This window comes from Argentina anserina, chromosome 6, assembly GCF_933775445.1.
Source record: "Argentina anserina chromosome 6, drPotAnse1.1, whole genome shotgun sequence".
NCBI lineage: Eukaryota > Viridiplantae > Streptophyta > Magnoliopsida > Rosales > Rosaceae > Argentina > Argentina anserina.
The window spans coordinates 22,744,499-22,757,370 of NC_065877.1; the positions used below are offsets into that span (position 1 = coordinate 22,744,499).

The 12,872-nt window shown below is 40.0% G+C and overlaps 2 protein-coding genes and 1 pseudogene across 2 annotated transcripts; all 3 read left to right on the plus strand.

Moving 5' to 3' along the window:
* Positions 1 to 547: 547 nt before the first annotated feature.
* On the plus strand, positions 548 to 1,818 carry LOC126797091 (protein TOPLESS-RELATED PROTEIN 2-like). Its single transcript, XM_050523771.1, has 4 exons — positions 548 to 568; positions 813 to 971; positions 1,058 to 1,189; positions 1,284 to 1,818. The coding sequence occupies exons 1-4, from the start codon at positions 548 to 550 to the stop codon at positions 1,461 to 1,463; spliced, it is 492 nt and encodes a 163-aa protein (XP_050379728.1). The 3' UTR covers positions 1,464 to 1,818.
* Positions 1,819 to 2,213: 395 nt separating this feature from the next.
* Positions 2,214 to 8,440, plus strand: LOC126797092 (uncharacterized; annotated as a pseudogene).
* A 2,211-nt stretch (positions 8,441 to 10,651) lies between these two features.
* On the plus strand, positions 10,652 to 12,368 carry LOC126799982 (phosphatidylcholine:diacylglycerol cholinephosphotransferase 1-like). Its single transcript, XM_050527247.1, has 3 exons — positions 10,652 to 11,112; positions 11,609 to 11,746; positions 11,906 to 12,368. Exons 1-3 carry the CDS (start codon positions 10,774 to 10,776, stop codon positions 12,233 to 12,235), a joined length of 807 nt encoding a protein of 268 aa, XP_050383204.1. The 5' UTR covers positions 10,652 to 10,773; the 3' UTR covers positions 12,236 to 12,368.
* The last annotated feature ends 504 nt before the right edge of the window (positions 12,369 to 12,872 follow it).

Below are 12,872 nucleotides of genomic sequence, written 5' to 3' on the forward strand. Positions count from 1 at the left end.
TTCTTTTACTTGAATACTTGGAGGATCAGAATTACACAAAGACTGTTCGCTTGTGAGTGATTCGTTTCTTTTTTCTCTGCTATGATTTGTTTGCTTATTCGCGGTTGATTATCTTTGCTTTGTTTCCAAGAAAATTGAGCAAGAAGAAAGAAAGAAAGAAACGGCTGTAGAAACACACGGGTATGAAAAATCTTGAACAATTGTATAATTTTTTACCTGGAATCTAATATGAAGAAACACACGGGTATGAAAAATCTTGAACAATTGCAGTCATTGTGCTGAGTCATTGAAATCCAAGTTACTGTCAGCAATTCTATAATTGAAATCCTATTTTGATAATAGAACGAGAATATGGATTTTAAAATGATGACTAGATATTATTCTTCCTTCATTGTTAGCTATTTCTTTCTTTAAGTTGACATGCTGAAGAAAATGCGTGTCATTTGTTGTGTTAAATATTTTGCTTCCAGTGTGCCAATTTTATGAAGTAATATATTTTGTTATTTTGGGAAGCTTAACAGCAACCTCTTCTTTTAAATCAGGGAGAATGGGCAACTATCAAAACAATGTAATTCTACCTTTGCGAGGAAAAATATGATTGGTGTAGTAAAATAGTTAATTGAGATTAATCCAGTCTTCCGTGATAAGTTTCAGGATCCCAGCTTTGAGAAATCAAGGCTGACTACCTTTTAAATAAAAGGTAATTTGAACAATTGTCATGTATATACTCCAGTTTTTATTTGAATTTTTAGTAAGAAGGTGAACTTTTCTTTTTCCATCTGAAGTCCTTGCTACTGTTTTTTTTGTTGTAGTTTAAATTGGCAACACTCTGCACGAATTCTAAGGAACCCCCTGACTTCAAAAATCTATTCCATGACCATTCTTGTGGGCCAATTGCTTTCAAAACATCCCCTGCAACGTATAAAAAGCTACCAAACGCTGGCCGCGTCCCACCTAGAGGCACTCATGGTGTAAGTCCATAAACATGCATTTGGTGTATAAGGAAATAGTTTTCTGTGGATATATTTTGATGCATCTTGCCATATGTGGTTTTCAGCCATCTCATCCTGCAGCATGGTCCTCTGTGCGGCATCAAAAGGTTAATGCAGGACCAAATTGTCTAACTGCTCCCAACCTAAAGCACTCCCTACCTGAAGCAGGTGGCGTCCCACCTTTAAGAACTGATGGTGTAAGTCAATAAACATGCATGTGGGGATTGTGCTCTATATGGAAATAATTTTCTGAGAAATATTTTGATGCATCTTGATATATGTGATATACAGCCTTCTCTGCTTTTAGCAGCACAACATAGAGCATCTCTTGCTGAACGGATGGCCAACCCGTTCTCTGTGCCACACCAAATGGTTACTGCCGGACCAGCTGCTCCCAATTCTGAACCCCTATTGCTTTGGTTTCAGTTTATACTCTTTTCTACCAAGTTGTTACTGAATCAACATCAGTAAACACTTGTCTGTATATATTTGAACTGGAGTTCGAAATGAATATATGTAACGTTCCTGTTTAAGATTACATCAGAAATGTATGTGATTAAAAACTTTGTTACATTTTCTGGAGATGCATGCCTTATGTTGCTTATGTTTATGAATGTAATTAGTTAGAAGTACCAGTTTTACTGGTGGTAATTTAGATGAATGAAATAAACAGTTAGATTTTTGATTGCTTTGGAAGGGACTGTGAATGAGTATAGTATGCACTAAGCTACGTTTTACCTCTAATAAGCATTATGGTTTGGATGTTGAGCTTTATTAGAAATTTTTTGTGTACTCTATTTAATTACAATTTATCTTTCATTATTAAGAGGACCAATGTTTTAAAAAATTCGCCTCAAGGCTCGCCTGAGGCTTAAATAGCTTAAAGCTACTTACATAACGTCTCTGTTTTTCGGTCTGGGCACCGAGGCTCGCCTTTTACTCCTTATGTTACGTTTTTTACGCATTTTACTATGCCTTAGAAAATAATCTTTTTAAGTATTTTTTATATTTGTTTATATAATGTGTTTAATTTGATGAAAACTATCTAAAACGTTTGGATTATGAATTTCATTATATTTAAATGCAATAAATTAGTAAGTTCTTATGTATATCTGTTCTTTTTGTATGTGTATAATTATATATTTACACATTTAACTAAGGCTCAAGACTCTCAAGAAAATGCCTTGGGGTACGCCTTCGCTTTTTAAAACATTGAAGAGGACTGAATTGACATATATTAGTTGCATGCATTACATTTTATGCCAATCCAAAATTTAGCTATTCACTGATTACATTCAAGGTCTATAAGATTTGTGTATTTATAATATATTTGTAATGCTCGGTTCACAGTTTGGTCCATATACTGCTGTACCTTTGGTAATTGCCCACTAAGTGGGTTGATATGTTTTCGAGTGTCACATTATGTGACTACTATGAAATGGTTATTGTTTTTTTTTCATTATATTTCTGTTTTCACTTTCCGCCTAATTTCTAACAACTTTAGTGTACTTATTTGCTCTGGTACATTTTTGCAAAAGTGGATACCTGTCACTAGTAACCCGGCAAGAGACTGAAAATTTGCAGGTGCTGAAGATGTGTTCAAGAGATCAAGGGCTTCTGGGGTATCAAATGAGGTATTTTGACCAATGTGTATTATCCTTCATCCACTTTGACCAATGACTAATTTTTTTTAATGGTTTTCTTTGGGGGAAAGACTAAATATATTTGACATTTTAGTTTGTCTGGGTTTTACTTTTAAATTGTCTTATATATCTACAAGTTATCCTGGCAAAAACTATGTTCTAAAACTTGCTAGTGTGTCTTTTATGTGATTAATTTTGGTGGAAAGATGTAATTTTCGGTGTTATTCTTTCTGATTCCACAGTTACTATGTGTCCGTGAAAACCATCAGCCTCCTTGTTATATTACTGACTGACCTTTTGTTTTCCAGGTCAATAGTATGCTACCTAAGTTGCTTCCAATCCCAATTCCTCGCTACATCACCCACATGCTTTGCGCTTCTGAAGAGTTGCCAAAGATTGTAATTGCCAATCTTAGTCAGGGTTCTGCTGTCATCAGCATGGAATTTCATCCACAGCATCAGTCTTTGCTTCTTGGTTTGCTTATGCTCTTTTGTTTGCTGTACTTTATTTGTTTTTTTTTTAATATTTGATAAGTTTTACTGGTTGTTTTTGTAACCTTTTAATTGTTTTCTTTTTTACTTTCTCCCAATTTCAGTGGGTACAAGTATTGGTGATATAACTGTTTGGGAGGTAGGCAGCAAGCAGAGGCTTCTTTATCGGACTTTCAAGATTTGGGACATTGCTGCATGTTCAGCTACTTTGCAGGTTTAGTTTGCATGATTGCCTTGCTCCTTCCATTGGAAAGCAAATAATGTTGATTCCAAGGACCATCCACCAGGCTAATGTTGATTCTTCCTATTTGATAGGTACCTTTGATTCATCCATTGACTGCATCTGTAAATCGTGTGATCTGGAGTCCAGATGGGCGCTTTATTGGTAAATTGATACAGGTTTACTTCCCATTGTTTTTATTTTCCTGCTGAATGAATAAATATAACAAGCTTAATGATAGTTTTATTTTCTCTTTTCTTCTCCCCACTTTTCTACAGGTGTTGCATATTCCATACATATAGTGCATGTATACTCCTACCATGGCAGGGATGATTTGTGAGACCATTTGGAGGTTCATTTCAGTTTCTGAGTTCTTATATGAGAATTTAGATTTCTAATTATGATTGCTATAGGTGTTTCCTTAGTATTGATACCAACCGTCGTAAATTCTTACTGATAAAATTCTTCATGTATTGTAACAGATTGCTGCACATGTGGGTAATGTTACTGATCTTGCTTTCTTTGACCTTAACAAAAAATTATGCATCACAAGTTGTGGAGAGGACAAGATTATTAAGGTTTGGTTTGGCATTTCTCCTCACTGCTACTGCTATAAGGCTAGGAACTTCAATAATAAAGGCTATCATATCTATTCAGGTCTGGGATGCTGCTAATGGTCAGAAGCTGTATACTTTTGAAGGTCACGAGCCACCCGATTTTTCTGTGTATCCACACAAGAAGTTTGATCTTCCGGTACTACCTTTTGCCATTACAGTTCATTCTTTGCTTCATATATTTGATTTTTCTTCTTCATTCTACTTTAAGAGGCCTAGGAAAGTAGAATGCCTTCAGTTTTTGGGTAGCTAGATTATGGTCATAGGTTCTTATATCTGATGCACTTGTGTGTGTAGAAAAACGTAGGAGAAAAGAAACAGTTGGTGGTTACCGCAAGTCTCTTTGCTCTTCTCCCTTATTTCATTCCCCCTTGCAGGTTCTACCGCTTAGTGGTTGCATCAACAATTATTGACTACTATTGACATAAGCAGTCTGTGGATCTCTTATGCCTGTCTTAATTAGGAAAGCCACTAAAATTCCCTTGGAAGTAAAAAATGTTCCGATTGATTATTATGCTTTGGTATTCATTACCGTGCTGTCTAAGCCACTATGCTTAGTGCTGTATTCTTATGGCCAACGTGCCTTGTTGTTCCCTATTTGTTTCATAACAGCAGAAAGATTTGGTATATTGCATGTCACTCTGTATTCACTTTGTTTTTCTACCATGCTACTCTCAATTTTTTCGGAAAACATAGGATCTTTACCCCAACTCACTCCATCCTGTGCCATTACAGCTGAGCATTCTTTGTCCTTGGACATCTTTCTGTCTTTTGATCTTCAGGTTTTGTCTTACCTTGATGAAGGTTTTTCTTTTCTGCACTAGATCATCTTCTCAACAGATTTTGATGGGAAAATCATGGCATGGGTGTTTAATCAGAGCGGTCCAGTATTCAGATATGATGCCCCAGGCTCTGCATGCACACGAATAGCCTATAGTACTGATGGAAAAAGGTAACATTATTATCTTAAGTTCTTAACTGTCTCATCTAAAAGGTATCTTTATATTAATTCTACATACATATGTAAACAGGCTATTCTCATGTGGGACAAACATGGAAGGGGAATCATCCCTTTTGGAATGGAATGACGAAGACGGGGTCGTTAAGCGTTTATAATGGGCTGAGGAAGCAGACAGTTGGGATTGTGGAGTTTGATGCAACCAAAAACCGATTTTTGGTTTCTGGTGATGACTCCAGTGTAAAGTTTTGGGACATGGACAATGAGGACCTGTTCGACTCCACTGATACCGGTGGTGGATTACCGGTAAATGACGCCTTTAAATTGATGGTGTATTTCAGTCGTATTTAAACATGTTTCTTATCATGTTACTTACCGTCTTTGTCTGTTAGGCGTGCCCTTGCGTACGATTTAACAAGGTTGGAATTCAGCTAGCTGTTTCAACTAGTGATAGTTTGCAACTATTTATCAAGGTACTTGCAAATGCCAAGGGCATTGATAGTTTGCATTACATTTGGGATCTTGAGTCTTCAGAATCACAGGAGCAATTGGGATCTATGCCTTTGGTCGAGAGTGAAGGGTCTAGCCAGTAGCCAGCAGCCAACGTGATCGAGTTCACGACTGTTTAGGTTGAAGCTGATATTGGGGAATGACATTCCTTCCCTTCATACATATTTAAAAAAAAAAAAAAAACTGTAGCAGCTGTCGTAGGTTTTGCCATAAAACTTCCGCTTTGCTAGTTCTCTTTGGTTCTTAAATTTGAATTGCACTCATTCGTTATGAATATTTTAGTGATTCATTTTGGACAAGTATTGACGTATTTAGTAGTAGATAAGGATTGTCGTCCCTATCTCATTTTTGGATCTGATCTCCACGTGTTATGCCATTGAGCCTTATCGACACTGTTGCATGTCCTTGCTTTGACACGTACCTGCTACATCAACTTTAACTCACCTTCTTTGAGTTCTTTCTATATAGTCCCACTCCCCTCTGTCAATTCACTAGCTTAGGCTACTTCCCTTGGCAAATTCAAATTGAAAGAGAACCAAACCATGCAGCAAACAATGGCGCAAAACAACACTCAGTTGCCTCAGACTACTCAGACACTGAGGGACAAGAAAGTTGCTGACATGATGACAAACAAGCGGAGGCTAGTGGAAGTGCCGTACACGGCAACTCTGTCTCACACCATGAACGCATTGGTGGCCAACCAGGTGGTAGCGGTGCCCGTGGCGGCCCCTCCGGGTCATTGGATCGGAGCAGGCGGCTCGATGATTGTGGAAGCTGACAGGCAAACCGGGGCTGTAAGGAAGCACTACATAGGGATGGCCACCATGCTAGATATACTGGCTCATATTGCAGGAAATGATGGCGATCAGTTGATGGCTGATGGGGTTGGGGAGTTGGATCTTGAGCAAAAGATGTCTGTGCCTGTTTCTTCTATTATTGGGCATTGCATCGAGGGTTTGAGCTTGTGGACTCTAAACCCCAACACAAGGTGAGAACTGATTAATGTGTTCCTTCCCTTTTGTTTGTGACTTTGTGTTACGTAATCCATCCGTAGTTGCATGCTTGTTAGTATTAGTTGTACAGCTCGTTTTTAGCATATGCTGATTCTCAGTTGTGCCTTGGTGGGTTTGGACACACAGTCAAAAATTAGTCCAACTGTCATATCAGGGAAAAAAAATAGTAATCACAATATCACATCAAAATGAACCTTTGGATATGTATGTTACAATGTCTGCTTTTGACGTTTGAAAATACCAACTTCCCTGATTTTGAATTTAAACGTTTAGACTGTTTAACTCTGCGTCCTGTGCACTCAGCATCATAGACTGTATGGAAGTGTTTAGCAAAGGAATACACCGTGCTTTGGTACCAGTAGACAGTCACATGAACAATGTGTCTGGAGTCGAACTTATGGAGTCTGCTTCTGGCTACCGAATGGTAACACAAATGGATGTTCTGAGGTTCGTGAAGGAACATGCTAGCACTAGTAGTGAACTGAATGGCATTCTGTCACGCACTGTAGCTGAACTGGGAGCCGTGACAGAGAGGGTTTATGCAATAACTGACCGCACCATGGTCATCAATGCCATCAAATGCATGAGAATTGCTTTGCTAAATGCTGTTCCGATAATTTCCTCCTCCCCTGCCAATGAAGATGATCACAAGCAGCTTGTGAACGTATGTATCTCATTCTTTGCTTTTAGTTCCTGTTGTACTTTCATGAGATATTGACATGCATCCCAAATGCTTAGTTTTCTTAGTTTACATAGGAAATATTGTTGGTATCCCATGTGGTATATATATATTCATGACGTTTGTATTGGACTGTGCAAAAGAGGAGTGGTACACGAGTATAGGACATAAGATAAGCTTAGGCATCGTATAGGGGTTCGCCTGTCTTGAGTAATCTTACTACTAAGGTTATCATTATTATATAACCAGTTGATCAACAAATTTTTGATTCAGTCGACTTCCTTATGTACCACATCCTTCTGTATTGCAAGCATACAAGCACCATTTTCCCATCTGTTATTGCAGCCTTAGTGAAAGGGTGTTAATCATTTGATTTCCTTTTACAGGGAAGGGGTAGGAAACTCGTGGGCACATTTTCTGCAACAGATATAAAGGGGTGCTACTTGTCATCACTAAAAACGTGGTTACCTATAAGTGCACTAGAATACACAGAAACAATTGCAGCCAGCCCTTTACTATCAAGCAATCCCAATGCGGTTGAGAGTGTCAGAGAGCTTGTGGCGTGCCGAACTGACTCAACACTGGATGAAGTAATCGACAAGGTCGTTACTAAACACGTGCACAGGATCTGGGTGGTGGATCAACAGGGTTTGCTCGTCGGCCTTATTTCACTCACTGATATAATCCGAGTGTTGAGGGAGGCGCTGATGTCTGGAACCCCCTGAGAGTGTTCAATTTACCTCTTGCAACTGTTTAATAATCAATAGGGTTGTTTGTTAAGTGTTGGTTCTTTGCACTGTTTCAGTGTTGTTTTGTGTTGCATGTAAATTTTGTTGGATGTGAATGTGTAAGATATGAACTTTGCAGGTTCCTGAAACACATTGCTTGATCTATTTCCGCTAGTCGAGTGAAGTGCTAGCGAGTGTCCTGCTGCCATTCAAGTAAACATGCATTAACAAATTATGGATTGAAGTATCATCATATTTAATCGAATGAGTAACATCTGCGGATTCTATAATTTGCCTAGATGAAGTAAAATGGTAGTCTTCACTCTTCAATCATGTGCAAATGTGCCTATACAGAGGGATAAAGCCCGAATGAGGTTATGGCTCACTGGTAGGCCGCGACCAAGATGAATATTATTGGAGCAACTTCCAGATGTTAACTGGTACGCAATTAATTCTACGAGGTGTCAAGGTCCACTTCCCTCAGTGCTAGCAATTGATTTTACGAGGTCCATTTCTCTCGGACTCAACGATTAATATAATGAAGTCTTGTAATGCATTTGATTTATTATACAAGGTTCACTTCTCTTAGACTCGACAAGATTTGTGACGTAAATAATTAGGCTAGTCTGCTGCACGACTAGCGGAGCCAGACTTACATGAATGTCGTCTGCTTGTTTGTAGATATTTAGAGGTAGGGATCATGGACGCATAAAAGCCATTACGGGGAAAATATTACTTCTTGTGATATCAAAGTAGTATCACGTACTAGTATGTCGTAGCCATGCATCCGATCTAAATAAAGTGCTAAACTGTTCTGAAGCCGGATATGTCAACTTGGTCGATAAGTCCGCCTACTGTAATTTGAAGAATTACGGCAATATTAATCTCATTTGCAGTCTAGCATGTTTCCTTTATAATAACAGGAGGGTCTAAATATCTTTACCTCCCAAATCCAAACCAAAGACTCACATCTTTACTACCTCATTTGACCGGATAAAAGCCGTAAACATCTAGAGACAAAATATGATGTTATGAACTGTGGTAATAACATAGCAGATCGACTATAAGTCTATAACTGTTACACCCTTGAACGTGCCATAGGCATATTAGTCTCGCTAGCGGGGAGGTTAGCCTCGCTAGGCAGAAACAGAAGCAGGGTGATTGATCTAACCAAGGGGACAAGCTGTGGGGAAGTTAGCCTCGCTGGGCAGACGGACAAAGGAAGTAGTAGTAGGGTTATTAGTCTCGCTACGATAGCCAAGCAAGCTCAAAGTTAGGTGCCAAGAAGTACAACATGTAAGGCAGACTGCAGAGACAAGTGTTGAGGCTAGGCTAGACATTAGCCTCGCTAGCATAATCAGTGGGCTGGATATTAGCCTCGCCAGCAAGGAAGTGGGCAGATCTGACTAGGCAGGGACATGGACGTCGCCAGCAGACCTCGGCAAGCACTAGGCATGCAGTTACCCGAATATTAGCCTCGCTGGCATGGAGCAGGCATATCAGATGCGGAGGGATTAGCCTCACCAGGCAGTTGCAGATTGTGCATGCAGTTTAGCCTCGTTAGCAAGCAGTTGCGGGGAGGTTAGCCTCGTCAACATAGGTAGTTACAGAACATGAATGATGACAGTTACTTAGGCAGTTACAAGGGCTTTATGAGAGGTTACTTGGCTGCTTAATGAGCGGTTATTCATGGGCAGTTGACGCACATTGAGAGGAAGTTACTTAGACAGTTGCTTGGCAAAGCATGCAAGCATGCCACCTCGTCTTAGTAGTTAATAAACCAAGTAGTGGGGGCTGTCATATATTGCACGTGATGCCTGTGACAATATCCATGGTCGGTGGTTCATGGATCCTCTCATCCTCATTTCTCGAGTTATTTTGACTCTTGTCGAGAACGAAAGTTACTTTGACCCAATAACTTACCATAGTAAAAAAAGAACGAACACGTCCAACAGTGCTTACCAAATTGAGTCTTGCGTGGGCGCCACAATTATGCTAGTTTGCTATCACTCAAAATCTTAGTCCTGTGGACGGTGATGGCTAGAGAGTAGACCTTGGACTTATCCAACTCATTCCAGTCTTCACACCCCCGGGGATGGCGCGTGCAAGTCAGACCCTTGATCAATCACATAATTATTCGTAACTAATCAGCGCCGAGGACACTGATTAACAAAAGATGAGTACTCCTACTAATCTACTATGAATATGACCCGTTGGAAAATGAAATGAAAATTTTACAACACCGACCATCGTGAATTGGACCAACAAAAAGTCAAATTAATACTGTCACAGAAAATTAGATTTTCAATATTAATGTAAAAAACGTCTATGTTATAGTTGTATTTCAAAATGAGATAAAGTATGGACCATGAGTAGAATCATCATAACTCGAAATCTAGACGATAGCAAGCAAATGTCTTAAACAGATGCAAAGCTTATAACAACTAATTAGCTCCGACGATAATCAAACTGACTTATACAGAAAAATTATCTCTCACCAATGACCCATTCATAGTTCTCTAACTAAAACCCCACTATTTCCACATAAGAAAAATCAACTAGTCACTACCATAGCAGTGATAGCACCCTCTGTTTTTTTTTACTAAAAATCCTCCATTGTTTAATGCAAGAATTAAATGTGGGTAACCAACTAATTAATCAAGCTCAACACCCTTAAACCCCCCAATCAAAATCAAACCCAAAACCCACACACATCACAAGGTCTCTCACAACTCTCACAACCTCCTTTAACGCGTAGGAGACCTCTCCACCATTTCTCAGATCTCTAAAACTCCTTTCTCTTCGTGCCCTCCGCCTACCCTTCTTTATTTATCTCCCTCTTCCCCGCCCCAAATCTCGCCTCATTTTCCCAAAATATCCCCCCTCCTAAATTTAATCCCCTCCCTCTCCCTCCCCCTCCCCATTATGAACGGCACCGTTTCGGCCCTCACTTCTCGGCGCCACAAACGAGCCGTCGCCCCCACCCCTACCGCCGCCATGTCCAAAGCCCCCGTCCACGGCGGCAACAACAAGGCCTCCTTCATGACGTGGACCCTGCATGACGCCCTCCACGTCGCCAGGCACCACTGGATACCTTGCTTCTTCGCACTGTGCCTCCTCTTCTTCATGGGCGTCGAGTACACGCTCCGCATGGTCCCCTCATCGGCTCCGCCTTTCGATATCGGCTTCGTCTCCACGCGCTCCCTCCACCTCCTCCTCGCTTCCAGCCCTCAGCTCAATACATTGCTCGCCGGGCTTAACACGGTAACTAATCTCGATTCGTCGTCTTTGACTTTGTTAATTAACTTTGTTATTAGTGTTGGTTTTTGTTCTGGGTTGGGTTGGGTTTGATGTGATGAGAGTTTTTGGGGGCTGTTTTGGGTTTAGACAGAACAGAGTGGGTTTTGTTTGTTTGTTATATAAGTTTCTGAAGGAGACGGCAATTCGTATCTCGTGTGTATACATTTATTTACATTCTTTCTGCAATGTGTGGTTGATTTTCTTTTCTTCTGTTTCAAGGTGTTTAGTACATTTTGGAGTTATGGATGGGTCACTTGGGTGTAAGGTGCATTTACATTTCTGTAAGTTTGAGGTTTCTTTCTGCGGCGTTGGGATTTTTTTTGTTTGTTCGGCTTTAAATTCGGTGGTTGGGTCGGAAAAGGTTTGATTGTCATCAGGTTTTAGGTGTTGGGTGACATTTGATTTTTGGTGAAGTTTGTCACATTAAATGGAGACTTTGAGGACAATTTTCCGTGTGTAGGTGTTTGTGGGGATGCAGACGACGTACATATTGTGGACGTGGCTGATTGAGGGCCGTCCTAGAGCCACCATTGCCGCCCTTTTTATGTTCACTTGCCGGGGAATCCTTGGCTACTCCACCCAACTTCCATTGCCTCAGGTAACCCCTATGTATGTGCTGAAATTCGAGTTCTGAAAACTCACTAGGTTGTATCATATTTACTTGATCACAATCTCGTAACATAATATGTGACCTGTTCGTTTGTTACTTGTGGGTTTTAGCTTTTGGGCATTGTCATTGAAATTTGGTGTTCTATAGGGATTTTTGGGTTCGGGAGCAGACTTCCCGGTTGGGAATGTATCGTTTTTCTTGTTCTACTCGGGGCATGTAGCAGGGTCGGTGATTGCTTCCTTAGACATGAGAAGAAAGCAGAGGTGGGAATTGGCCTGGACATTTGATGCACTCAATCTGTTGCAAGCTGTGAGATTGTTAGGGACTAGAGGACACTATACGATAGACTTGGCAGTTGGGGTCGGGGCCGGTATTCTATTTGATTCTCTGGCTGGTAAGTATGAAGAAAGCAAGAGATTAAGTTCAAAAGTAGCTTCAACTACTAGTAATGGTGTCAAAGAGGCTTTGTTCCCATAAGCAGTTAGTATTGTTAGGAATATAAGTATGTTCTTAATGTAGTATAGTCCCAATCCCATGAAGCAGATCGAGTAGTTGGGCGTTTAAAACTGTACAGACTCAGAGAGCTCTTAATGAAACTATGGGTTGTGACTGACCTAGATCTTTTCTTTGTTTATTTTCAATTGCCATCTCTTCACACTTTCTTCAGTTTCTTGTTAATTTCATCTTTGTTTGAAACTCTCAGTTTTAACAAACAATGTGAAGACTAAAGGTAGTAAAGCACGAGTCCAACAATAGGATAGAAGTAAAGTGAAGGGTAGCCTAATTTCTTCCAAGTTGTTCTTTGATTCTCACTCTTGTTCAATCTCATGTCAGAAGCCATGAAAAATGAAAGTGGCATGCATCGTATTGTTCACATGAGCAATCTGTTGTTCTTATGATTGTATCTCTCTATCATTGCGTATCGTGAAGAACTCCCTTTACTGCCTGATCATTTTCACTGTGCCAACCATCGGTTTGTGATGGATTTTTCTTTTCGGTGCCAAATGTGGTTAGTCTAAATAATGAGAGCTGACAACTGTAGAGATGCACTGGCCTGACCATTTAAACATTGGAAAGCCAGATTGGAGCAGCCATTCTCAGTTTGGCAATTTAA

Bases quoted from the DNA above. Each gene is read 5' to 3' on its own strand.
- LOC126797091 (XM_050523771.1), top strand. From the start codon at position 548: ATGGGCAACTATCAAAACAAT. The intron at 972-1,057 runs GTAAGTCCATAA...TGTGGTTTTCAG, and splicing joins CACCTAGAGGCACTCATGGT to CCATCTCATCCTGCAGCATG. The intron at 1,190-1,283 runs GTAAGTCAATAA...TGTGATATACAG, and splicing joins CACCTTTAAGAACTGATGGT to CCTTCTCTGCTTTTAGCAGC.
- LOC126799982 (XM_050527247.1), top strand. From the start codon at position 10,774: ATGAACGGCACCGTTTCGGCCCTCACTTCTCGGCGCCACAAACGAGCC. The intron at 11,113-11,608 runs GTAACTAATCTC...TTCCGTGTGTAG, and splicing joins TGCTCGCCGGGCTTAACACG to GTGTTTGTGGGGATGCAGAC. The intron at 11,747-11,905 runs GTAACCCCTATG...GGTGTTCTATAG, and splicing joins CCCAACTTCCATTGCCTCAG to GGATTTTTGGGTTCGGGAGC.